Source organism: Cannabis sativa, chromosome 7 (genome assembly GCF_029168945.1).
Source record: "Cannabis sativa cultivar Pink pepper isolate KNU-18-1 chromosome 7, ASM2916894v1, whole genome shotgun sequence".
In the NCBI taxonomy this organism is placed as follows: Eukaryota; Viridiplantae; Streptophyta; class Magnoliopsida; order Rosales; family Cannabaceae; genus Cannabis; species Cannabis sativa.
In genome coordinates, this window is record NC_083607.1 from 13,857,944 (window position 1) to 13,885,784 (window position 27,841).

The 27,841-nt window shown below is 33.3% G+C and overlaps 1 protein-coding gene across 2 annotated transcripts; it reads right to left on the reverse strand.

Moving 5' to 3' along the window:
• Positions 1-19,294: 19,294 nt before the first annotated feature.
• On the reverse strand, positions 19,295-25,247 carry LOC115694722 (probable protein S-acyltransferase 16). 2 transcript variants are annotated; one of them, XM_030621811.2, is made up of 7 exons: positions 24,760-25,247; positions 22,181-22,273; positions 21,963-22,064; positions 20,798-20,875; positions 20,612-20,710; positions 20,416-20,511; positions 19,295-19,902 (listed from the first exon to the last, which is right to left on the reverse strand). In XM_030621811.2, the coding sequence occupies exons 1-7, from the start codon at positions 25,030-25,032 to the stop codon at positions 19,786-19,788; spliced, it is 858 nt and encodes a 285-aa protein (XP_030477671.1). In that variant the 5' UTR covers positions 25,033-25,247; the 3' UTR covers positions 19,295-19,785. The 2 variants fall into 2 exon arrangements, with proteins under 2 accessions (XP_030477671.1, XP_060957837.1); XM_061101854.1 differs by lacking the exon at positions 21,963-22,064 and having other exon boundaries at positions 24,760-25,245.
• Between the last annotated feature and the right edge of the window lie 2,594 nt (positions 25,248-27,841).

Below are 27,841 nucleotides of genomic sequence, written 5' to 3' on the forward strand. Positions count from 1 at the left end.
GGCCAAAAAAGTGGCCCAGTACAAGGCTTTCACGGAGGATTAGCTAAAAGTCGACAGCTTGGTCATTACAACAATCCGAGAAAGGGGTTGATAGTTTGGCGGTGCAAAACTATTGTAATAGGTTTGGAAATACCTTGGTGAAAAATTTCTGGTTGTAAGGGTTAGTCAAGCTTGTTAACTTAGCTCGATAGTGGAACTCAAATCTAGCTCTATATCTTTGAAGACCAAGGACGTAGGTGGCTTAGTTCTACCGAAACTTGTAAAAATTGAGAGTTTGCAATTTCTTACCCTTAAACTCTTTACTTTACAATTTTGATTATTTGCTCTTTATAATTTTTTGTCATATTATTTGTATTTACTTGATTTAGTTGATTAATTGCATAGTTTTGTGTTAAAAAGTTTTTATTTATAGAAATTAGCTTAATTTTCCAATTCACCCCCTCTTAGAAACATATCTTGGGTTAACAAGGTTTGCCAATAGCAAGTTGGCCAACTCCTGGCCTAGTTTCTCCTGCATAAACTCGTGGGACATTCTCATTAGTATCATCAGCGGGCTGCTCCACACTGATTTGCTTTTCTGTAAGAGATCCTATGGGTGGTTCCTGCCTTGGAGGAATGGCAGGATCAATAGGATTCACATGATTGGCTGGATTAGTAGGACCTTTTGTGGTGGGTGGAACACGAACATTGGGATCTACCGTCATGGGATCCTAAGGAGGATCTAAGGTAGTAGTTCTTCTGGTTAGAACCATGGTGATTGATCAGAATGATTTGAAGAAACTAAAAAAAGGCTCTCAATGAAAGCACCAAAATGTTAACTTAAAATTTAGCTAACTGACAACAGAGCCTTATTAATTGTTGATTATCACCACATGCAAATAAGAATAATAAATAATAAAAATAACACACGAATTTATAGAAGCTCGTCCTCCTTGATGAACGGGTAATGAATTACTTCCCTTTTAGTTGTATTCACTCTTGAGATAATACCATCCAGATCATAGGTTAAAACTTTGTGATTTCTAGCTAAGGCTTTCTTCAGTATTATAAATGTGAGAACAATGTGTTACAGATAAAGAACTAGTGAGATCTTACGAAGAACTTATGAAGAAACCTGACTTAATATCCAAGAGGCATTAAGTGGTGTGTGAGGTTCGAGAAAGAGAAGTTATATACATGTGGAAGGGGGTCTGGGGGTCTGGATCCTTTTTAACGTGTGCCCTATGCCTTTTATATAGTGTATGGCTTACAAGATATTCTAATTTTTATTAGGAAGAGATATCCCGTCAAAATAGGGATATTAACATTTTTTTATCTTTTATTTGAAAATACACAAAAGGATAATTAAATCCCTAAAATATAGGACTAATATCTTGAGGGAATATCTCTATCTTCATGGGTTGTTGGACCTATCCCGTAACTGTATGTCAGCTTGAGAATCTTCTAGAAGCCTTGTTGTGGACCCCGCAACTTCTTAAGTTGTTTGGGGGTATTCTGCACGTTCTAGTCAGCCAACCGAATTTTTAAGGCCTAGCCAGCATACAACCTTCATCGACCGGCCAGGATGGTCCGACCAAGGTTCTTTGGAGTTGTTAACTCTTCCTTATTTGACCCTACTTGGCAGTCTTGTCATCTTCAAAATTATTAAACCATACAAAGCACTCATGTCCAATTCTTGACAGGCTGTATTCCACAAGTCTTCTATTTTGACTATGTGGACATACCACGTCAGTTGTACACAATTTGGGATAACAGTCTCTATGGTAGGGATATTTTTACAGCCATAAATTAAAAATCTAAGGATGATAAATGAATGAGTGTATAACAATAATGAATATTTAGGGTGTATTAGATTATTTTTAATTTTTGTTATTATTTAATAATATTTTAGAACACAGGTTAATAATAATAATATTTTGAAATTGGTGGTGTGAATTACGACGCTCTTGCTTTTTCCAGCCAAAAAATGTAAAAAAAAATCTCAATTTTGCAAGAGTATTTGGTGTTGAGATTAATCACTTGGAAAGGATAATTAGAAAAATAAAACACCCTTCTCTAAGTTTAAAAATTATTTGTTGCTACTGCTATAATTTCCAAAGCAACAAAGGGCACATCTATACGTGACTCTATAGAGTTTGCAATATATTTTTCCTATTTCCCCCAAGTTTTCATAAATTAAACGATTCAACCAAATGCATTTGGTAAATATTCTCAGCATCATAAATCAAACCATTCAATCAAAAATTTACATTTTATAACAAAAAATAATTCCCCAATTCATATAAACTAAATCCATGGTGCTTTCGAAATAACTCGTTTACCAATCCACCAATTCCTTCATTGCTCACTGCCACACCTTCCTCTTTTAGAAAAATAAAATCAAGATTGGGGTCCAGCTCAACCGAGAACCAGAGCTAACTTTTTTTGGTCGAACTCAAGTGAGAATTAGAGCCATTTTCATTTTTTTTATTGAGACCAATTAAAGATGCTATGTTTTTTTTTCGAACCAAAAAAATTAATTTTTATTAAATCAAATCAGCTAACAAGATAGCTTCCAAACCAGAAAGGACATAACCGCCACAGGAAACATAGTCAGGAATAGAACCAGCAGAACGAGCTAAAAAGTTAGTCGCCTGGTTCCCGGACCGTTTAACAAAATTAATTGAAATAGGAAACAAAAGAGAGGATTGTACAAGAGCAACACAATCCGTAATTAAAAGCCCCACTGGAAACAACAATCGCTTCTTCTATTGAAGATGCTATGTTAGGTTGAAACCAGAGCTACATAACCTTTTTTTTTCTTTTTAATAAACAATTAAAGCTTTTTAATTTTTCCATTTTGGTCATTTTTTTTTAATTTTTGAAAAATGAGGTGTCAAAATTTTAAAGACTAAATTTAATCTGAGACACAACTCCATATTAAATAATGTGTACCCTTAAAAGTTATCAATTGCTTAAAATATATTTGTATAGTATAAGAACAAAACTAATTTTACTACCATAAAATTATTCTATATGATATATATTATTTATATATATATTGTGTTTAACATGTTGTTTATATTTCGTGTTTAATCTTCTTGTAAAGTCTTTTTTGGCAAGTTAGATGCCAAAATATTTTTTCTTTTATGGTAAGATATTTTTGCTTTCATACCCGATTGTCTTACCTTGTATATTCAGTTTTTATTGCTCTTTTCTATGTTTGGAAAGATGCATATTTCAGTTGATCCTTTCTTGTATGGAAACTTCTTGTAAGAAAAGCAATTCTCTTATGGAAAGTTGGTTTTTAAAGGAAACTTTGATTATTGTCTTTTCCTTATTGAATTCGATTGTGTCTTGATACAATCAGAATATATAATCTGTTTATGGCAAGAATCAAGACTTAATAGAATAGCAAGTTTCCTTTTCTGATCTGATTTTCTGCGTCAGATCCCGATTCTGATGCTGCAGATCGTGTTTATCTTAGGAAAATTTTGTACAACTGTAGATTCGATCTTGTGGTTGTCTCTAAGCTTTCTACGGTCTATAAATAGAACCTAGAGAGCAATCATTCGAATCAACTCTTCTAGTATTCATTTTTTGCATTTTTCTTATTTGTGAGAAGAGAGTATTTGTTATGTGAGAACCTAGTTGTTCATCTAGGTTCTAGTGTTTTATATATCAGTTCTTACTCTGACTTAAAGTTTGTTAGAACGACTTGACTGAACAAGAGAGTGGTCTTCAGGAGAAGACTTGTTGAAGCCTTACTTTGGGAGGAAGTAAGCACTCACACTTCAAAGACGAGGGGATTCGGGCTTGAAGGTGTTTCAGAAGTTAGATTCATAAAGTGCAATACAAAGGATTGCTGCAATAATTTAGAAGGAGTCTAAACTTGTATAAGTCAATTGTCTTTGTAATTGTTGATACATTATTAATTGATTTCATTCTCTGGGCGTGGCCCCGTGGACTAGGAGTGTTCGAAAGAACACTGATACCACGTACAAATCTCTTGTGTCAAGTTATTTAATTTTTTACAATTATTTTTATATTCTGTCTCTTCTGTTTTGTCGCTACAAAACTGGTCTCTGCAGTATCAGAATTATATTCTGCTTCTGCAGACGTATACAGTTTTTTTTTTTATTTTCGTGTATATTATTGACATTTGTAAAAACTCGGTTTTTCAATTGGTATCAAAGCGGGACACTAAACTCTTAGTGTGGTCCTTTAACGTTTTTGTGTAAAATATCATTTTTTGTAGAAGGAAGTTCGATTTCTAGACCACCTTTACTTAATGATTCTAATTATCCTTATTGGAAAGTTAGAATGAGGGCCTTTATCAAATCTCAAGATGAGAAAGCTTGGAGGATGGTTCTATCAGGTTGGTCTTCTCCAGTTGAGACAGATTCCGTAGGTAATTCTACAGTAAAATTTGAACTGGAATGGTCTATTGAAGATGATAAACTCTCTCTGCCTACAATAGCAAAGCGTTGCATGCTATATTTAATGGTGTGGGTGAGGGTTATATTAAAATTTTTATCATCTTGTGAATCTGCCAAGGAAGCTTGGGAGATGAGTTTGAAGGAACATCTGATGTTAAGCGCTCTAGATATATTATGCTTCAAACTAAATTCGATGAGCTTAGGATGTCAGATAATGAAACCCTAACTGAATTCTATGAAAAACTATCTGATATTGCTAATGAATATTTTGCTCTTGGTGAAAAACTTGATGATTATGTTCTTGTGAGAAAAATTGTTAGAGTTCTTCCAGAGAGGTTCGATACTAAACTTTTGGCAATGGTGGAAGCTATAGACTTTAGCACAATGAAACTAGAAGAATTAATGGGTTCCTTACGTACTTTTGAATTGAATCAACAAATTAAACAAAAGGACAAACCCAAATCCATTGCTGATAAAGGTAAAAGTATCGCTTTAAAAGTTGCTGATAATGAAAATTCTGATAGTAAAATTGATGATGAAATTGCTTTATTAACCAAGAATTTTCATAAATATATAAAAAAGATGGGTAATAAAAAGAATAACTCGAAATTTTCAAAGGAAAATACTTCTATTAAACCATCTGTTTCTAACAAAAAGGGAATTCAGTGCAGGAAATGTGAAGGATTTGGGCATATTCAATCTGAGTGTGCAAACACTTTGAAAAAGAATAAGAAAAGTTTCAATGTCACTTGGAGTGATGATGAGACCGAGAGTGATGAAGAAAATTCTGAGAATGTTGCCCTGACTGCTGTTTTGACTAATGTGTTGTGTGATTCATAGGTGAAAGCTAGACTGGTATGTTTGAATAATACCACTAAACAAGAAGAATCAGATTCTGATGATTCTGAAATCTGTGAAGAGTCTCTTGCTGAATCATACAAAGTCATGTAGGAAAAGTAGATTCAGGTTACTACTGAAAATAGAGATTTGATTAAAATGAATAAAAAACTGTCTCATCAAATTGAAATGTTTGAGTCAAAAATAAAAGAATATGAGATCGATTTTTGTGTTAAAGATGAAAAAATCACTCTTTTAAAGAAAGAACTTGAAAATTTTAAGAAAAATATTCAAATGCTTAATGTTGGATCTTCTATTTTTGAAAACGCTCAGAATGCAGGTCAAAGAGGTTTTGCAGGCATTGGATCAAATGGTATGGAAAGTTTTGGAATCACGAAGTTTGTAAAATCTAGTGTTCCGATGAATCTTCCTGATGCTGCAAATATGCAGTCTACTGCAACAATTTCACAACCTGTCGTAGCAGAAGTAGTTTCTACTGCCGCAAAATTCCCAGGATTTACAAAAAGAGTAAGATCTGATGTAAAAAGATTTTTTCCTACTTGTCATTTTTGTGGTAGAAAAGGACATATCAGACCTAAATGTTTCACGTTGCAAAATATGTTTAAAACAAATTATTTTGGTAATTTGGAAAAATCCCAAAAGAAACATAAAGGTTTGACACTAAAATGGGTTAAGAAAAATTGTCTAGCTGATTTTTCTCATAAAAGTGTTATATCTCAAATGTGGTATTTTGATAGTGGTTGCTCTAGACATATGACAGGTGATAAGGATTTCTTAATTAACATTCGGTCGATGCAGTGTGGGGAAGTCACTTTCGGCAATGGCTTAGCTGGAAAAGTCATTAGTATGGGAACTCTCAATTTTGAGGGGTTGCCCAGATTAAAAAATGTGATGTTAGTTGAAGGAATAAGGGCTAACTTGCTTAGCATTAGTCAAATTTGTGACCAAGGGTATTCTGTCTCATTTGACAGTGATCATTGTTATGTACTTAATGATGATAATCAATGTATTTTGCAAGGATTTCGATCCAATGATAATTGTTATACCCTAACTCCTGTGTTTACTTGTCATTCAACCATCAACAACACCACGAATTTGTGGCATGCCAAACTTGGACATATTAATTATAAAATCTGAAAAAAAAACTGTCGAATGCATGTATTGTTCAAGGTCCACCCAAACTTGGTAAAGAAAGTGTTGGTAAGTGTGAACCATGTCAACTTGGTAAACAATTAAAAATCACTCACAAACGTGTGTTGTTGGGTTTTATGCCCTAAATAAAACTCATTTCAATATAATCAGATTTACTTATTAATATAGATCAAAAATAACATTTAATGTTGCATGGTTCACATGATTTATTTCATGATTATATGTACATAATGTATGAATTCTATTTAAGTCCAGAACATATCAATTTATTAATGATTATAGTGTTGTCAACACAGTGGAATATAATCTTAATTATATGTTCGAAAGTTTATTCCCTGATTTGTCAGAACACTGGATTTAGACTGACATGGTATAATCAGTGATAGGTATTCTTACACCTTGGATAAGTGTTATGTCCTTTCCAGGACATTGGCAAAGTTTACTAGCATCGGATGTATGGAGTATACATCGGAAATGACCGATATTGAACTTTGATTAGATATATTAGAATTTACCGTAATATCTATTCAATTCAATATCACATGTTGATCCTAGATCAAATGATCTTAATCCTGATATGATTAGGTTCAATCTCAAGAGTGCTATTCGTGTTCTTTGATTTGTTAGTTAAGCCTACTTTTGGGTCAGGGTGATACATACATTTTGGGAACACGGTAGTGCAATTGAGTGGGAGCGCTAGCATAAATATGGAATCTATAGCTTTTATCTGGCGAATAGAAAGTAAAGGATGATTTCCTTCGAGATTAACCAAACGAAAATAAATGGTGGAGATCTCATTTCACTTAGTTGAAATATCATTTATACAAGGTTAAGTGTTTTAAGGATAAAATACATTGTAGGGTGCTACGGTAATTTAATCCCTTTACAGTGTAAATCATCTATATAGAGGATCATTGATCACATTAGGGTTATAACAATGGATAACTAATGACGTGTCTATATCGTGGAATATATAGAGCGTTCTATATACTGAGAGTGCAATTCTAAGTTCTATGCATGGATTCAACGAAGAATTAATAAGTCAGTGAGTTTAAGATATAAATTCTTGATCTGCTTATTGGAAGCTCGGATATATAGACCCATGGTCCCCATACTAGTTGAGACCATACTGCTTGTAAGACTCATTTAATTGATTTTGATTAATCAATTATAATTCTAAAGTTAGACTATGTCTACTTTATGAATTTTCACTAAGCAAGGGCGAAATTGTAAAGAAAAGAGATTCTAGGCTTATTTATTAATTAAGAGACTTTATATGCCTAATTAATAAATATATTAAATGACAATATTATTTAATAATTAATTTTTAGTTATTAAATAATTAGAATTCGCATTTAAATGGTTGAATTTAAAAATTGGTGTTTTTGAGAAAATCAGATGCAGGAATGATAAAACAGCAAAATTGCATAAGTGAGACCCATTATCCAAGGCCCATGGCCGGCCACACTTATAGGCTTTTATCATTTATTTTTTCATTATTTTAATGCCAAATAAGTCTAACCTAAACCTAGGTGGTTACCTATAAATAGATAGTGATGGCTCTCATTCACACTTAACTTTGTAAACTTTGTCAGACGAAATTGAGCCTCCTATTCTCTATAGCCGAAACCACTTCCCTCTTCTTTTCTTCTCTAAATTTGGAATCCCTTGAGTGAATGAGTGAGTGCCCACACACATCAAGTGGTATCTCAATCATAGTGTGTAAGACTGTGGAAAAACAACCAACAAGAAGGAGATTCAGCATCAAAGAAAGGAGAGAAAGAGATCCAGGTTCAGATATTGATAATGCTCTGCTACAAAAAAGAATCAAGGGCTAGATATCTGAACGGAAGGAGTCATTATATTCCGTTGCACCCAATGTAAGGTTTCCTAAACTTTATATGTGTTTATTTCATTGTTTTAGAATTCATATTAGGATGTTAATGAAACATACTTGTTAGTAAATCTAGATCCTGGTAAAATATTGTTGGAAATTATTTTACCAGGATCTTAGATCTACTCACAAGTATGTTTATTAACATCCTAAATAAGAACTTTCTAAAACGATAAATTAAACACATATAAAGTTTAAGAAACCTTACATTGGGTGCAGCGGAATTAAATGACTCCTTCCGTTCAGATATCTAGCCCTTGATTCCTTTCTGTAGCAGAGCATTATCAATATCTGAACCTGGATCTCTTTCTCTGAATCTTTGATGCTGAAACTCCTTTGCTGATGATCTTTCTTCACGATCTTCCTCACTATGATTGAGGTATCACTTGATGTGTGTGGGCACTACTCATACACTAAGGATTTCGAAATATTGAAGAAGAAGAGAGGGAGTGGTCAGCCAGATAGGGAGAGAGAAGGCTCAGTTTTTCTGATTCACAAGTGTAGAAATTTAAGTGTGAATTTCCTGAAGCCTTCACTATCTATTTATAGCATTCCACTAGGGTTAGGTTTGAATTATTTGGCATTAAAATAATGAAAAAATCAGTTTAAATTTCCTACAAAAGTGGCTGGCCCTATACAAGTGGATTTGGGCCTCACTTTTTGCAATTTTGCAGTTTTATCTTTTCTGCATCTGATTTTCTCAAAAACGCCAATTTTCTAATTCAACCATTTAAATGCCAATTCTAACTATTTAATAACTATAAATAATTATTAAATAATATTGTCATTTATCATATTTATTAATTGAACCATACAAAGTATCATAATTAACAAATATGCCCCTAAAACTCTTTCTTTACAATTTCGCCCTTACTTAGTGAAAAATTCACAAATAGACATAGTCTAATTTGAGAATTATAATTGATTAATCAAAACCAATTACATGAGTCTTACAAGCAATATTATCTCAACTAGTGGGGGGACCATGGGTCTATATAACCGAGCTTCCAATAAGTAGATCAAGAATTTAGCACTAAAATTCACTAACTTATTAATTCTTCGTTGAATCCACGCATAGAACTTAGAATTGCACTATCAGTATATAGAATGCTCTATATGTTCCACCATATAGACACATCATTAGTTATCCATTGTTATAATCCTAATTTGATCAATTATCCTCTATATGAATGATCTACACAGTAAAGGGATTAAATTACCGTAACACCCTACTATGTATTTTATCCTTAAAACACTTGACCCCGTATAAATGATATTTCAGCTTATGTGAAATGAGATCTCCACCATTTATTTTCGTTTGGTCAAGCTCGAAGGAGATCATCCTTTGCTTACTATTTTCCAGATAGAAGCTATAGATTCCATGTTTATGCTAGCGCTCTCACTCAATTGCACTACCGTGCTCCCAAAAAGTACGTATCACCCTGACCTAAAAGTAGGCTTAACTAACAATTCAAGGAACATGAATAGCCTTTCAAGATTGAGCCTAATCATAACAGGATTAAGATCATTTGATCTAGGATCAACTAGGCGATATTGACTTGAATAGATTTTACGGTAAGTTTAATTAAATCTAAGTCAAAGTTCAATATCGGTCCCTTCCGATGCATACTCCATGCATCCAACCTGAGCTTTACTTTAACCAATGCTCTGGAAAGAACATAGTATTTCTCCAAATACAAGTAAACTCTTGTTGTAGATTATCATATCAGTAAAACCCTGTGTCTGATAAATCTAGGAAACTTTATTCACATAGTCATGTTTACTTTCCAATGTGTTGACGGCACAATAAACAGGATCAAGTATGTGAAAAGGGTTTCAGATGAATTTATACATTATGTACATATAATCATGAAATAAATCATGTGAACCATGCAACATTAAATGTTATTTCTGATCTATATTAATAAGTAAATCTGATTATATTGAAATGAGTTTTATTTAGGGCATAAAACCCAACAAATATATCCAACATGTGTCTGATATCAATGCCTCAAAAGTATTGGAATTGCTTCACATGGATCTTATGGGTCCAATTCAAGTTGAAAGTCTAAATGGTAAACGATATATTTTTGTGTGTGTTGATGATTTCTCTCGTTTTACTTGGGTAGATTTTCTAAGAGAAAGTCTGACACTTTTGATGCTTTTAAAACTATTTGTTGTAGATTAATGGTTGAAAAAGGATGTAATATTGGGGAAAATTGTTCAAATTCGAGGTGATCATGTTAAGGAGTTTGAGAATTCCGTGTATGATGATTTTTGTAATTCGAAAAGTATAACTCATGAATTCTTTGCTCCCAAAACTCCTCAACAAAATGGAGTTGCTGAGAGAAAGAATCGAACATTGCAGGAGATGGCAAGAGGGATGTTGAATAGCAAGAAGCTGACAAATCGATTATGGGCAGAAGCCATTAACACAGCTTGTTATATAATAAACAGAGTGTTTATTCGTCCAGGTACCTCAAAAACATCCTATGAAATTTGGAAAGGTAAGAGCTTGTTTGGTTGTGTTTTCAGTTTTTAGTTTTTAAAATTGTGTTTTTAAAAGTGAGAATAGAAAACAGTTTTTTGTCATTTTAAAAATTTAAGGGTGTTTGGCACAAGTTTTTAAAAACTGTTTTTAGATTTTTTCTTACGAAAAAAAAAATCAATATTTTAGCACCATACCATAACATTAACCCATCCGAGTCTAGGTTCGGGTATGGTTTCACGTCTAGGATCCGAGTATGTGAGCAGAATATAAAATATAATATGTTAGACAAAAAAAATTGTTTTTGAAAATTGAAAACAGCATTTTGATGTTTTCTGTTTTCTAGTTTTTTAAAACTCAATTTTTAAAAAACAGTTTTGAAAATTTTTTGCCAAACGACTCCTATTAATTTTTAAAAACTGTTTTTTTTTTTAAAAAAACTGAAAACAGTTTTTAAGTTGTGAAGCCAAACAACCCCTAAACGTCCCAATGTAAGTCATTTTCATGTTTTTTGATGTGTTTGTTCTGTTTCTAGAGATTGAGCATATTGGTAAATTTGATGCTAAAAGTGATGTTGGTGTTTTTATTGGATATTCCTTAAATAGTAGAGCTTATCATGTTTACAACATGAGAACTCAAACTATTTTGGAATCAGCCAATGTGGTTGTTGATGATTTTAAAGATTTTTTTAGAATTTTCCACAGAAGCCGAGATAGATAGCTTTATGGATACTCCACCAGAAGCAGCAAAAGTAGATTCTGATGTAGCAGAACTCGTTTTTGACGACGCAAATGACGAATCTGCTGCTGCAACTGATACAGGAGAACCAGAACTTGTCTCAACTCATCCAAACATCATCACTGATTCTATCCAGAAGGAACCAAGCACCAGAGTTAAACTGAATCATCCAAAAGAGCTCATTCTTGTAAATCTTGAAGAAAGCATGGTAACCCGAAGAAGGTATGTTAATTTAATTAGCTTTCTTTGTTTTGTCTCACAATTTGAACCAAAAAATGTGAAGGAAGCCATGACTTTTGAAGAATGGCTTAATGCAATGCAAGAGGAACTCAATCAATTTGTTCGCAACAAGGTTTGGATTTTGGTTCGAAGACCAAAAGGTATCAATGTGATTGGGACAAAGTGGATTTTTAAAAATAAAAGTGATGAATTCGGTACAATTATGAGGAACAAGGCTAGATTGGTGGCACAAGGGTACACACAAGTAGAAGGTATTGATTTTGATGAAACTTTTGCTCTTGTTGCAAGATTAGAATCAATTCGTTTACTCGTGTGTATTGCTTGTATTCTTGATATTAAATTGTTCCAAATGGATGTGAAATCTGCCTTCTTGAATGGTATTCTGAGTGAGGAAGTTTATGTTGAACAACCAAAAGGATTCGAAGATCCTTAGTTTCCAGACCATGTGTACAAACTTGAAAAAGCTTTGTATGGTCTGAAACAAGCTCCTCGTGCATGGTATGAAAGATCAACTCAATTTTTAATTTCTCATGATTATCAAAGAGATAGTGTGGATAAAACTCTTTTCATCAAGCATATAAAATCTAATTTTAGCATTGCTCAAATCTATGTTGATGATATAGTTTTTGGTTCTACATCTAACCATGAAGTGCAGGTGTTTGTTGATCAAATGAAAAGTGAGTTTAAAATGAGCATGGTTGGTGAGCTTACTTTCTTTTTGGGTCTTCAAGTCAGAAAAATGGAAGGAGGTACATTTGTATCTCAAAGTAAGTATGCTAAGAACCTTGTCAAGAAGTTTGGTCTTGAGTCGGCTAAGCAGGTAAGTAATCCTATGAGCACCACTTTGAAATTGACAAATGATGAGAAAGGAGTGAAGGTAGACACTACTCTTTATCGTAGTATGATTGGTAGTCTATTGTATTTAACTGCTAGTTGTCCTGATATTTTTTATAGTGTGGGAGTTTGTGCTAGATATCAAAGTAATCCTATGGAATCTCATGTATCTACTGTAAAAAGGATTATTCGATATGTTAATAGCATTCTCGATTATGGAATTTGGTATTCTAAAGATACTAATTCTAACTTAGCTTGTTTTAGTGATGCAGATTGGGCAGGCAATGCTGATGATCGAAAAAGTACAAGTGGAGGTTGTTTCTTTCTTGGAAATAATTTAGTTTCTTGGCACAGTAAGAAACAAAATTCTATTTCCTTGTCCACAGCTGAAGCTGAGTACATTGCTGCTGGTAGTTGTTGTACTCAATTGCTATGGTTAAAACAAATGTTGATTGACTATGGATTTGAATTGGGTGTTTTAACTATCTTTTATGATAACACTAGTGCTATAAATATTTCCAAAAATCATGTTCAACATTCTAGAACAAAACACCTTGATATAAGGCATCACTTTATCAGGGAACTTGTTGAAAATATATAAATCTTTGCAATTAGAATATGTTGATACTGAAAAACAATTAGCTGATATTTTCACCAAGGCCCTAGACTCAAGTCGCTTTGACTCCCTCAGAAAATCTTTGGGAGTTTGCATTGTCTAATCTCTCTTATTTTTGTTTTTGTACAATATTGTTGAGTTATTCTTTACTAATTGCATCTAATCTTCTTTCATTCTAATTTGACAACTCATGTTTATGCTTTTGGATTATAATTAATTAGGATCTCATTCTTATCATACTTATTGAGGTTGAGTTAAAAGTTTCATGTTACTTCTTATATGTGTCTAGGATTACATAATGTTCTTATACAGAGTTGAGCGTATTTTGTTTCAGTTACTTGTCAGTCCCCTTGCTGGAATAGAGCTACCCATACTAAGGTGTGAAAGCCATCTTTTGAGTAAGCTGGAACACTGTAATTAGCAACTATGATGAGGATGCAGTACCATAGAAAAGGGCTACCTTAGTATGGTGTGATAGCATCCAGTTGCGGGATCAAATTGAAAAAGGCGAAAATGAAAAATCTTGCCAAGGACAATGATCCTATTTTCACTGCACAAACTTATGTCTAACAAGTGTGTATAAGTTTGTAAGTCTCCTCTACTAAAATAAAAAATCCCGGTTCACATTTTGTTTGTAACATGCATATCTTTTTCCTCAACATCTACTAAGTATGGTTTGTTCTTGAGATACTAATTAGTTATTCTCTTTTGAAAGCATAACATGTATACTTGTCTTTTGTGATGAATTTTGATTAGTTGTTTTGGAATATCTTATATTTATTGTACAAATTTTATTTTGTTTTGTATTATTTTTGATTTTTCAAAAATAAAAAAAATAATAATTGATAAGAGAGGGAGGCGTTGGTGACTTGAATCATGAGCTAAGAAAATTTTTGTTCTTTGTTTGGTAAGTTTCTACATTTTCTCTAAATTGATTTATTTTGACAAGTTACCTTTTAAAGTTTAATTTCATATCCATTGTATTTTGTCATTGATATTGAAGATTTTCTTAAATTGCCTATTTTTGGGAAATATTTTGGGTATTCTAGTTTTCTTTTATTTTTTTAAAAAAATTGGTGTGTGTGTGTGTGTGTGTGTGTGGGGGGGGGGGTGGGTTTCTTTGTTGTCGTGGGCAGGCGGTTACTTATTTTTGAAATTGGTTTCCTTTTGTGCTCCATCCTTTCATGTTTATTTAAACCAATTTTCCTTGTCATTTATTCTCACCACCTACCCGATTCTTTTTCTTTGTTTTCTTGCTTCTTTGTTGTTCATTCATTCTTTCAGATCACCATGGCTAAAACAAAGAACTTAAGGCAACCAAAACGGGTGGAAGAATCTTATGCTACTCCTTCCAATGCTCCTCCTGTTGCTCCAATTTTGCTGCCTGCTGCTGCAACTGCTTCAAACCCATGAGATTCATCACTTCCTCAGCGTGAATCTTAGCTCGTGAAGCCCAAGCCAAAAATAATTCCTAAACAAGTGGTTAGAAAATCTGTGCGACCCTACAAATGTTGGACTTCATCGTCTTCATCTTCGAAGGGGTCCCATCCACCTACTATCGCATCACCTCCTGCTGCATCAGGGAAGGGAGTTGTTACATCAACTCCAACAGGTCCTTCCACTCGTACTCGTGCCCAGCAAGCATCTATCAAGAAGGAACTTCGCATGAAACGAAGCCATGACAAACCAGCTCCTCCAGCCAAGAAGCTGAAATTGAACCCTCTCTCAGTTTCTTCAAGTTCTGAAGAAGAAGAACCCATGGAGGATCCCTCTGTTGATTCTGAGACCAAATCCGAGTCTCTCCATTCTGAAAAAGAGATTCCTGAAGATACTGTAACTCAGACATTACTCAATAGAGGTGCAAGGTTTACAGAAGTACTGAAACAACCACAATATGCACCACTTCCAATTGAAAAACAAATTCTAGTCATTTATGCAGCTGTCAATGGATTCTGTGATCGAATGCCACTAGACAGAATTTCTCAATATGAGAAAGCCATTCTAAGTAGTGTAAAACCTGAATTACTACAATCCCTTTTAGAAAAAGGTGGGTTAACTAATGAAAGAAAGATGGAACTAGATGCATTCTTAAAAGAAAACGCTTTGCCGGGCTGGGCTATCTGAAATAAGCGGTAATTTTGTCAGTCCTAATACCATGCGAAGCGCGTGATCATTCCTAATGCCCGGAGGAGTCTATTCCTATTCCTGCTAACTGACCGGCTTACTTGCTGGCTTCCTTCCTATTACCAGGCCTGCTTACTTGGTGTACCAGAAGTGGTTACGGTGACTTGCCTCTTTCCTTTTGCTTGTGTTGTGCCAGTTGAAGTGAAGGGCTTGCTACTCCAACTCAAGTAAGATTAGATAAATAGACATTGGAGTCTCCTTTGACAATGAAGACACTGAACTCGAACCCGAGTCTCCTTTGCCCAAATCTGCTCCAGCACCTCCTCAAGCATCTTCAGCAACCAAGGCATCTGCGGCTGCCAAGGGCAAGCAGCCTATGAAGAGTTCATCACCTGGTAATATCTCTCCATCTCAAGCTGTCAATTCCAGATTTTACTTTCGTGATAATGAGCGTAATTGGAATATTTATGCTATCCGAAAGTTTGAAAGTGAAAGGAATTATGATTTGCATGCTCATAGGGTCTATGGTATTGTTAAGTTTGTTTAATACCATCAATAGAAAAATACTCTCACTGGTTTTGAAGGGTATATTGAAAATATTGTCAAAGAATTTTATGCCAATTTGACTAATGACATGCTTGACGAGAATTCTGATATTTTTGGTAAAGTTTATGTTTGGGGGCATTGGTTTCTTTTACTGTCAAGGACATTGCAGTGGCTTTGCAATTACCCGAAGGTGTGCCTAATGCGATCATGTCTATGGATCGCCATTTGATGCTCACTGAACTTACTGGTGCACGGGCTGAATGGAAATCTGGGGAGAGTCTTCGAATTACACATCTCACCTATGCTCATGCATCACTCATGAGGTTTGCTCTTAGCAATTGGCTTCCAAATTCCAACAAAACCGTGATGTCTCAAGATTTGGCATCCTTTCTTTTTCGAATCACCTCAGGGGCATCCATTGATCTGGCTTCTTCAATCTTGGATCAAATTGTTTCTTTTCAGAGAGGTAAAAAAGCAAACTCATAAGCTTGTGTTTCCTAATTTAATCTATAAAATTTTGTCTTTTTCAGAAAGAAGTGACCCAATCTCATGAAACACTTGAGCCTCCCCTGACTGACACCATTTTCCAACCCTCAGAGTATTTTGATGGAGCTTTTCCCAAGCGTCCTAAAGCTGGTGTTGCTGCTGCTGGTGCAAGTTTTAGTTCTGCTCCTGCAGATGTCCAGGAAGTCAAAAACGAGGTTCAACTGGTGAACAATTGTCCTGCGGCCATGGAGGAGGTTCAGCAAGAGATGTCCAAGCAGCTGTCCTCTTTGATCAAGCTCTATGGGGGATAAGTTTCCTTTCTTTTTTATGTTTTTGTTAGACATATTTCTATATTTTCTTGTCTTTTTGTCTTTGGCCCTTAGATAAACAAAAAGGGGGAGTAATACTTTGTTTTTAACTGCAACTCTGGACCCTTTTTCCAGGGGGAGTTGTGTTAAAGTTAGCATGATATTTTGTTGTTTTTGGTTTTTGATTGTCTTACTCAGGGGGAGTTGTAATTTGCTCTTGCTAATTTTAATTTACAGGTACTTATTTGTTAAAAAATATTTTGTTCATTTAAAGTGCCAAAGGGGGAGACTGTAAAGTTCTTTTTTGGTAAGTTAGATGCCAAAATATTTTTTCTTTTATGGTAAGATATGTTTGCTTTTATACCCGATTGTCTTACCTTGTATATTCGGTTTTTATTACTTTTTTCTATGTTAGGAAAGATGCATTTTTCAACTGATCCTTTCTTGTATGGAAACATCTTGTAAGAGAAGCAATTCTCTTATGGAAAGTTAGTTTTTAAAGGAAACTTTGATTATTGCATTTTCTTTATTGAATTTGATTGTGTCTTGATACAATCAGAATATATAATCTGTTTATGGCAAGAATCAATACTTAATAGAAGATCGGACCCGATTATAGCAAGTTTCCTTTATTTTCTAATCTGATTTGCTGCGTCAGATCCCGATTCTGATGCTGCAGATCGTGTTTATCTTTTTCGATATTGTGATTGTCTCTAAGGTTTCTATGGTCTATAAATAGAACCTAGAGAGCAGTCATTCGAATCAACTCTTCTAGTATTCATGTTTTGCATTTTTCTTATTTGTGAGAAGAGAGTCTTTGTTATGTGAGAACCTAGTTGTTCATCTAGGTTCTAGTGTTTTATATATCAGTTCTTACTCTGTCTTAAAGTTTGTTAGAACGACTTGACTGAACAAGAGAGTGGTCTTCGGGAGAAGACTTGTTGAAGCCTTACTTCGGGAGGAAGTAAGCACTCACACTTCAAAGACGAGGGGAGTTCGGGCTTGAAGGTGTTTCAGAAGTTAGATTCATAAAGTGCAATACAAAGGATTGCGGCAATAATTTAGGAGTCTAAACTTGTATAAGTCAATTGTCTTTGTAATTGTTGATACATTATTAATTGATTTCATTCTCTGGGCGTGGCCCCGTGGACTAGGAGTGTTCGAAACAACACTGATACCACGTACAAATCTCTTGTGTCAAGTTATTTAATTTTCTGCAATTATTTTTATATTCTGTCTGTTCTGTTTTGTCGCTGCAAAACTGGTCTCTGCAGTATCAGAATTATATTCTGCTTCTGCAGACGTATACAGTTTTATATTTTCGTGTATATTATTGACATTTGCAAAAACTCAATTTTTCACTTCTCTTCATCTTTACAATTCTCTATTTTATGTATATTTATGCTATAGAGTTGTAATATTATTTAATCATTATTTTGTCCTTGTATTATTCTTGTCAGAGAGTTGTATTTCTCGGTTATTTTTATTGAAGCACAATAATTTCCAACATCTCTCTTTACGCAGTTCGTGAGGGGCAAAAGTTTGATTCCACTTGAGTTGTGACTTAGACAATTGACACCTCGTTTCGATTGAGTCGTGTTTCATACTTATCTTAAGAGCAGTAGTGTTCATCTAATCCAATCCACATTATTTCGCTCATAGTGCATCTGATCTGCATAAGTACGGATTTTATATTTTAGATCCAATCAAATCCGCACAATAGCTCAAATCAAATCCAATTCAATTTGCAAAGTCCGGATTGGATTAATTATTTTGGATTGGTTACTTTTTTAATATTTATTAAAAAATATATTTTTTTTTTTCACATAGCTAACAACAAAATAAAATAAATTATTGTTCTTTTATGTCTGCAACAACAAATTAAAATAAATAAAATAACAAATTCAAAGAAAGAAAAAAAAAATGTATATAAAAAAAATAATTAATTTTGTTTTAAATTTATATTTCCCATATAATAATGGAATATAAATTAAATCTATTAAATTTTGAAATATATTTATATCATGTGTATTATATTCTTATATTACCATTTTTTGTATTAAAATATTAATTGCATATATATATATATATATATTTTTTTTTTGAATCAGCATATATAATGTTATAAAATATATGTAAATGTGTAGATTGAATTAAATCAGTTACTTTTACATATCAATCAAAATCTAATTCGTATAAGTGCAAATTTTGAATTTTTCAATCCAATCCATTCTGCATAAGTGCGAATATCCACACTTTCTTTTTTTTTTTGAAAAAGAGAAAAGATCCTTTTGTCATTGACAGGATCCTTCCCGATAAGTATTAGAAGCCTCCCTTGTGGTGGGAGAAAACCATGGTTACAATTAATACCAAAACATGACTTCTAGGGCCAAAGTACACCCCACTTTGCCTTAGAAAAACAGAGAGAGAGAAGAGGATAGATACAAACATCTACAACCCCTATACAAAAGTTTTCCATTCTCTACACAAGTCTAAAAAGGATAGGTCCTCAAAGTGTTTAGTTCTAAAGACCCAAGAATATCCACACTTTCTAAATTGTATTGGATCGTACAAATTAAATTAGATCGAATATTTTGTGATGATAATGCATTGAAAGAGCATAGAATAAGTCCAAAATTCAGACTTTACATTGTTTTTGAACAAAGAAAATAACACAACCCATAACCAAAGCAAACAAAGAATCTTAATTACTTCTTTTTGTTTTTAAGGTTACTATAAACGCTTACAACTGTTGTTAGTGTTGTGTTGGTGAGAGGTAGAGGGTGATTCCCTCTTTTGTACAAAAAAGTTATCAACAGTTGCAGTTAAATCAAAGTGGTTTGATCACAATTACAATTAGACTCAGATCAGCCATTGACAAGGACCAAAGCTTATCATCAAGCTCCTTACTTGGACTGGTGTTTGAAAGGATCCGTTTCTCCTACTTGACAGTATAAGTATAACCTTTATGCACAGTATATTTGAAAAGGACTGGAAAGACATCTTCACACATTGGTAGCAACGCCGACCCCTTAGCCCTACCATGCCCAATGCAAAACCCCAAGATTGAGAGCTAACAAACTTCATTTTGACTGTGATTCGGCAGCAACAGAAAACTTGCTGGAAGTACGGAAACGAAGGCCGGTTCCTATGTGTCCTGATGTAGGACAAATCCAGCAGAAGATGTTTGGACCTAGTACCTGAAGAGTACTCAACGATTAATTCAGCTCATGAAACTCAGATCAGAAGCTTTATAGAAGGGCATATAAGTTTATGTAACACTTGTTTTATAAAATTAAGAATGACTACAAATTATACAAATGTAAATACACATTAAATAAGTTGGGACCAAAGTTAGCCCCTGCAAGGTAACACAAACATTTCACTGCAAACGCTAAACCCCATCAATCGAGTTATGCCATTGTAGGGGACCAAAGAAAGTGTATCCATTACAGTGAAACCAACAATTATACCCTGCATATAGCTGTATGTATCGGACTTCTGGCGTCCACAGAATAACACGTGGGAACTGTTTAGGTCCCTTGCACAATTGTACAAGGAGACTGAACTCTCAAATTATAATAAAATAAATTCATTCAATTCAATTCAACTCAGAGTGAATCTATTTGTGATCTGACAGTTCGTTAACGTAAATGGAAATCATATATTCGTGTCATGGAATGAACAGAAAAGCAAGGCAAAATGAGAAATACCGTTGTTAAATTTTCAAATGCACCAACATCATAAGGATGTGAATAGACATTCCCTCCTTTCTCTGCAAGCCACATTGCTCTTACTCCTTCATGATACTGTGAAATAGTAAGGGGATAAATGATTTTGTAATTAGTGGATGGATCGTATAGGTAATCAAAGAGATGTACAATGATAACAAACTTAATTCCTAATCACCTCAATTGTAGTTTTGTTTTGCAAAACTAGATAGATATGCCAACCTAAGAGAACACTCAGTGCTACACTTAAGGGAATTAGCATTATCCCAGAAATTACCTGGAAAAGATAGAAAGGAAAAGGATGAGCAAACATTGTAATATGGTAGATTAAAACGTAACAAAACATATAGCAAGTTGTCATTACATATAGTGTTCTAAAAGAACTTCCACCTCCATCTTCGTCCTTTTGAGAATCGTTTGTCAGACTACCTACAAGCAAAATCTAAGAATATGGAAAGTAAGATATACTAGACAATTCAAAAACAAATATGTACATATTGATAGAAAATAAATAGACAATAAAAGAGTCATGCAATAAGTTTTGGAATTCAAAACTAAGAAGAATTGAATTAGTATCATGTGCAATCAATCAACAAGGAGATAAGTACAATCATTCAAATAATCAAATGCAATTTCACAAAAATTGTGCAGTAAAACACTAACAGCCATAAGTGACACAAGTCAGAAATTAAGGCGGCTTTTAGTAGCACTGTTGTTTTCAAATTTTTAAATCACAAAAGTAAAAGTAGATTTTTTTTTTTTTAATTTTAAAAACAAAATACAAAAGTGTTTTCTGTAAATTTCATTTTTATATTTATTTTTTGTTTTTATTTGAGGGATATGAAACTGAGGCGAGAGAATGTGGGTCGGGGTCCGAGGTCCGTGATCGGGTCCAAGGTTGGATGCAGGTTTCGGGGTCTGAGGTCTAAGGTCGAGTCCAGGGTCAGGTTCGGGTCTAGGTCATGGGTATGAGATCCGAGTTCAGGTCCACGGTCGGGGTTTGGGTCTGGATTCGAGGTTTGGGTCATTGTCTGGGTCCAGGGTCAGGTTTGGGATTGGGGCCAGGGTTCGAGGTCCGGGTCCGAGGTCTGGATCGAGACTAGGCCAGGTCTGGGTTCGGGATCCCAAGTTGGGGCTAGGGGTTGGGGTCCAAGACTGAAGTTGGGGCCGGGATCCAAAATATTGATAAAAAAATACAAATAGACTATAATTAAGAAAAAAAAAAACTCTTCAAAAAAACTTTCAAACAATGTTTTTTTTCAAAATTTTGATTCACATTTTAAAAATTAAAAAGTAGAACCAGTTATCCAAAGCATGTTTTTTTAAAATATTTTCACTATTCTAATTAAAAAAGACAAAAAACTGATTGAAATTATGCATCCTAAATAATTTAAAATTTCATTGAAAATCAAATAATCACAATGCATTTTGACAAAAATTCTGCAGTAACTCACTAGCAAGCCATAGGCAACGGTAGTTAGAAATAGAAGCAATTCGGCCACCTTATGTATAAAGATTTTATAACGTACCAGGGAGTATATGCAAGCAATTACAGCATACACAACAAAGACGAAGAAGGCTTTATAGTTTGCATGGCCTACACAATTATTTATCCAAATGCAATGATGATCCTTGCAAAGAAGAAGCAACACTTTCACACATTAAGAGGTTTTTAAACAATATACATGTGCATATATTTGTATAGTGTAAAATATATATATGAGAGAAACCGAGAGATTGTGCATACCATTCGTAAAACACATCTTTGGCAAACACGGCAATGATGCGCGCGAGGTGGTTTATAGTGACAGCACTTTTGGCAATACCTCAAGTCCCCTCCCTGCAAAAACTTTCTAAAAGTCACGATAGGACATGAAACGCTAAAAGTTCCTATCAGCATGGCCCTTTTTTATTTACTTTCAGAAACCTTTACCATAATTGACAGGTCTTACCAAGCTCAAATTCTAGGTTTATTACTCCAAATACACAGTTTTAGGGAAATGCAAATAGAAACCACATTTAGACTTGCAAACGATCAATAGGAAACAAATTATCAAATTGAACTTACCAGCAGAAAATATATTATTAACTAATCTATAAAAGAATCATAAACCACAGAAGACCTAAGAAAGCTAGTCTCTCCTCACATGAGTCAAAGCCAATGAGGTTGACAGGCATACAGGAATCGAATATAACAGTAAATTGGACATTATCCAATCCAATTTCCAGATACCAGGAACAAAACAGGAAGTATTAATCTAAGAATGTATTTTGTTAGCATCTTATATGTAGAATTCCCTCTTAATTCTCAACTTTAAATCTAGAATTATTGAGAAAAGGAAACTAGTGCTTGGCTCATTTTTGTTAACATTTGAACAAGGTTAGAAAATTTGAATGTACCTCAATAATAGAGGTCAATATTTATAATGTTATTACTATAATTCGCGACATTTGACAAGCTAGATATCTACAAGTCGTACGCAGTAGAATTCATTGTGGCCAATTAATTCATGCTGATGCACAAAATCAGGGTAATGAGGTCAATGATTTGTAGTGCAGGAAATAATCAAGAGAGATTATGAAAGCCTAGTAGTCCTGCCAAAACGTAAAATGGTTTTCAAACTTCATTTAATTCCTTGTGTTTAACTGAATATATCATCTCCTTAACACTTATGTTAGATCATAATTCTAGTGAATGTGATATGGCCTGAATGAGTAGACATTCCAGTTGCAAGAGCATTTAATTAAAATATCCAAGAGAGATCCTTTTAAACATAAAATGACAGAACAACTTCGTGACTTAAAGATAAGGTTTTAACAACATAATAAGCTGTGATTTTTAAGATCTATGTTAGGGAGAGGATTTTAATTCAGACTTCTCAGGAATCGGAAGCCATGGAGATATTAAATAACCAATTCATGTTTCTGTGAAACTGAATTAAAAATTATACCAATTATAAAAATAACTGAAAATGACAACAAACCTATTGGAATTATGCTTTAATCATTAAATAATAAGTATGACAGATATGTATATGGATACATTGCAACCTTGAAGGTATTCCACAAATTTAAAATGAGACATCCGCACAATCAGCTGTACCAACTAACTTTATTTAACTTCCAATCTTTGCTTAATATCTATCATCAATATTAAGCTCATGGGAATACAGAGTTGTGCATGTGATTTCCCTAGTCAAAAAACAAAAACCTACGAAGAAGACTTTTACAGTTCATGCATGCATAATTAATGCCTTATAATAAACTTTCATTAGCATTTAACTCTACATTAAACTTTGATTGGCATCAAAGATATCAACTTTTTAAGATACCCACTCAATTCATCATTCTTAACAAAGCCAATGCAACGTCTGCAAACAGCCTATCCAAACAAAATCCCATGTAGTACACAGAATTGTACCATACCGAACTGCGTCGAATGATGTCTGATAAGGACACATTACAACTTGCTAAAAGACAGTAGTATTCAACTGGGAATGGTAAATTGTGCAGCTATTTGTGAATTTCTATTTTGACAAAATGTTTTGAAATCACTTCATAATGAAAAAGAAGTGGAGGGACTATTTCCAACCAACAAGCTAATTGTCTAGCCTTCTAACCAACAAGCTAATTGTCTAGTCAATGTATACAAAGTCAAAATATGAATCGCTAGAAGACAACGCGACCGATATTAGCGAAACGGAAAATATAAAACTTAGAATACGTTTTGAAATAACATAACAAGAAGCTAACCTAATAATTAATTTCCACATCTTATTTCTCTCTTTTTCTCTCCACACTCAAATTTTTTCCTTATAAACAATGTCCCATTAACAATGTGAAATGTGGCATTACAGAACAAATGAGTTTTATTTATATTTTTTTTAAAAATCCTTTCTTTATTTCTTTCAAATTTATTGTTGCACAAGCACGACCAACATCTCATCATTGCTCGCGCACCTTCACAAGCACTCCTTCCTTTTCTTCCTATTATACCCAAATAGATGTATCTTAGCTATGACTGCAAGCCCTGGTTTTAAATTTCTAGGAAAAAAAAATTAAAAATTCACCAATACACCTAAAAGCTTCTTAAGTTTACCCATTCATGGAGGGCCTTTGTATCCGAGTTCCTCAGAAATATTGTAACCATAGTTTTCAGTAGATCATCACAGAAAATACATAAACAATCACACAAACCAACAAACAGGAGAAGAGAGAATCGCAACAAAATCACGCATAAAAAGAGAAGAAAAAAAAATCACCTTTAGAAAGGAACCAAACACCCCATTAGAAAAATTCAATGAAAAAATAAATAGTTTGATGTACCTTGCGCTTGATCTCATGAACAAGGTTTTCTGAATCTTCAACGTCCGGCATGAATGTGGATGGAACCTGACCCGGATCCGTGTAGAGGCATACAGAATAGTTGAAAACGCACATAATTGCAACAGCCGTGAAAACAACGGCGTTCATTATCCCTGGAGAAGTGAAGAGACCAAACCATTGCTCTATGAAGAGGAAGAGCGTTGAAAAGTAAATGAAAGCTATAACCAAAACGACGACGCTAACGGGTACGGAAAAGCGTGGGGTCTTCTTCATTGTTGAGGTTTAGAGACCTATGGCATCGGAGGCACCGGCGTTTGAAACGACGGCGTCTCCTCCGAGCTTGAGGACCCAAACAAAAACGGGCGACGAGTCTCTCAAGGTTGGTGGCTTGGTGGTGGTGTTATGAAGCTCCTTTCTTTGAGTGAATCGAGATGTTGCCAATGCTTATTATTGTTTTTTGTTTTTGCTTAAATGGGTTTTCTTTTCTCTTTCTTCACAAACACCCTTATTTAAAAACAAAAAAAATGATTATTTACTTTTTTTTTATCTTTACAGCATTTTTTTTTTTTTGCTGGGTCACTAATTTTTAAGTTGTACAGATGTTTTGAGCGGATAAATTTGACTTTCCATCTAAATATATATTTTTAAAATATTTAAATTCAAATATCTTTTTTTTTAGTAATTAGAAAACAAATGGCTCTTTCGGAATGGTAATTTAAATTATCCGCGACATACATTAATAAAAATTTAACAGAAGAATAAATAAAAGTTGTTGATATATATAATAATAAAATTGATTTTTGAAATAAACTTATATTTTAATATTATTATAACTGTTTTCTTAAAAAAAAATATTATAATTTTATATTATAAGGAAATACATCGTAGAATCACCCCATATTAATTAGTAATATTAATTATATAGATGGACTAAGAATTTAATTATTAATTAAATATTATTAATTTTTTTAAAATTTTTATTAGATTTAATTCGAGATATTTTTAAATTAGTAAGATTTATAGATATTTTTTATACAAATTGAAAAATATAAATTTTTATTTACTTTTTAGTCCTAGAGATATTTTTAGTAAGTGTATATATTTATCACAATTTAAATAATAAATGTATTATGATATTTATTTAAAAAATTGCATTTAAAGTAAAGTTACATTTAGATCATCTCATGAATTCATTATATATATATATAATTTTTGTTACAAAATAATATAAAGTAGATGAGAAGAAAGAAGAAGAAGATGAAGAGAGAAAGAGAAAGTGAATCAGAATTTCTGAGTTGTTTATTCTAATGGGGTGAACCCCTATTTATACAAATACAAGAGTGAGATATTAAGAAACTAAGAAAAAGGGAAACTAAGGAAAAGAGGAATGTTGATTACAATTCATGGTAATAAATAAAAGATTTGGACATCCACATAATTATTAATATTTATAACACCCCCCTTGGATGTCCATAATAACTGCCTTATTAAAAATCTTGCTGAAAACTTGATCAAAGAAAAAAGAGTATAGTGTAAACTAACTCCCCCTCATTTAGGCATTTGTGGAGATCTTCTAATCGACGAATTTCGATCTTGTCTGCCGTCTTCTCAAATGTTGATGTTGGTAATAACTTTGTGAATAAGTTTGTAAGATTGACACTTGATTGAATATGTTGAACACCAATATGCATTTTCTTGAAGCGTATAAAGAAGAATTTCGTGGAACGTGTTCTAACTCTATCTCCTTCAATGTACCTCCTTTTAGTTGAACGATGCAAGCAGTATTATCCATAGAGAATTGCTTGGGTTGATACTTCTTTATTGAGTGCAATCCATATGTTTCCCGAATATGCTATGTCAATGATCTCACTCACACACATTCTCTACTTGCTTCATAAAATGCAAGTATGTTAACATGATTTATAGTTGCCTCGTTAAAAACATTGCCAGAAAAACCCAGTGGGACAAAATCTGAGCTAGGAAAAAAGAGTACAATATATATTTCATATTCATAACTATTTGTAAGTTGCCTCGTTAAAAACCTTGCCAGGAAAACCCATTGGGACAAAACCTGAACTAAGGGAAAAAGAGTGCAACATGAATATGTCTCCCCCTCATGCACATATGATCCATAATTCTTTTGGTGATAATATATCTCATAAGATTATTGTTATCACTTTTAAAATATCACCATATATAATCTTTGATCATATATTTTCTATAACTCTTCCAGAGTATGTATGGACTTCTAAATTATAGATGAGGGGTTCGTGGAACATTAATATTTATCCAACTAATTGTATCATTCATGTGTATATACAATCTTGTTCATACTAAAATTTAACATTTCAAGTAAATATGAACATAACACATTAATGATAATATAAATTTCATTTGTGACAATAATGGTACTCCAACACCATATATTTGTTCCATCTTGTTGTATGATCTTAATTTTCATATCAAATGATCATATATCTATAATTCTTAATACATATGAAGTACTTCAGGACTTCAATACTAATGAACAAACTTTATACATTTAATATTTCTCGATATACAAAAGAAATAAAAGTTTGTTCTTCAATTAATCAAAAACTCTTCAAGAGTCTATCACAACGTATAATTTACGTATTTATACTGCATAGACAACCATACGTATTTTTCAAACAATAATTTACTTACATGTCTTTATTTCATACAAAGATCTTTGTCATATAGTGCGCGCGACTTAGAATTTATATCTCTTAAGACATGTATTAAATTCTTCTAGAATTTTTAGATAAGGCTTATTTCAAATTCTCACTATATTAGGAGCTCCAAATAAATAATCTTTTGTTGCAACATTTATGTGACGCTTATAAATCCTCATAAAATATATTCCAGGCTATAATCAAATAATGATTATATTTTCTCAATATTTAAGCCTTACTTCAATCAATCTCATGTCTATGAAAACTTTGTACAACAATTCATTATGTACAAATACATATATGCAAATTTCTCATTAGAATTATTTATTTGCACACCCTACAGGTCTTACTTCACTTTATGTGAGTAAATTTTCCTGGATTGCGTTATA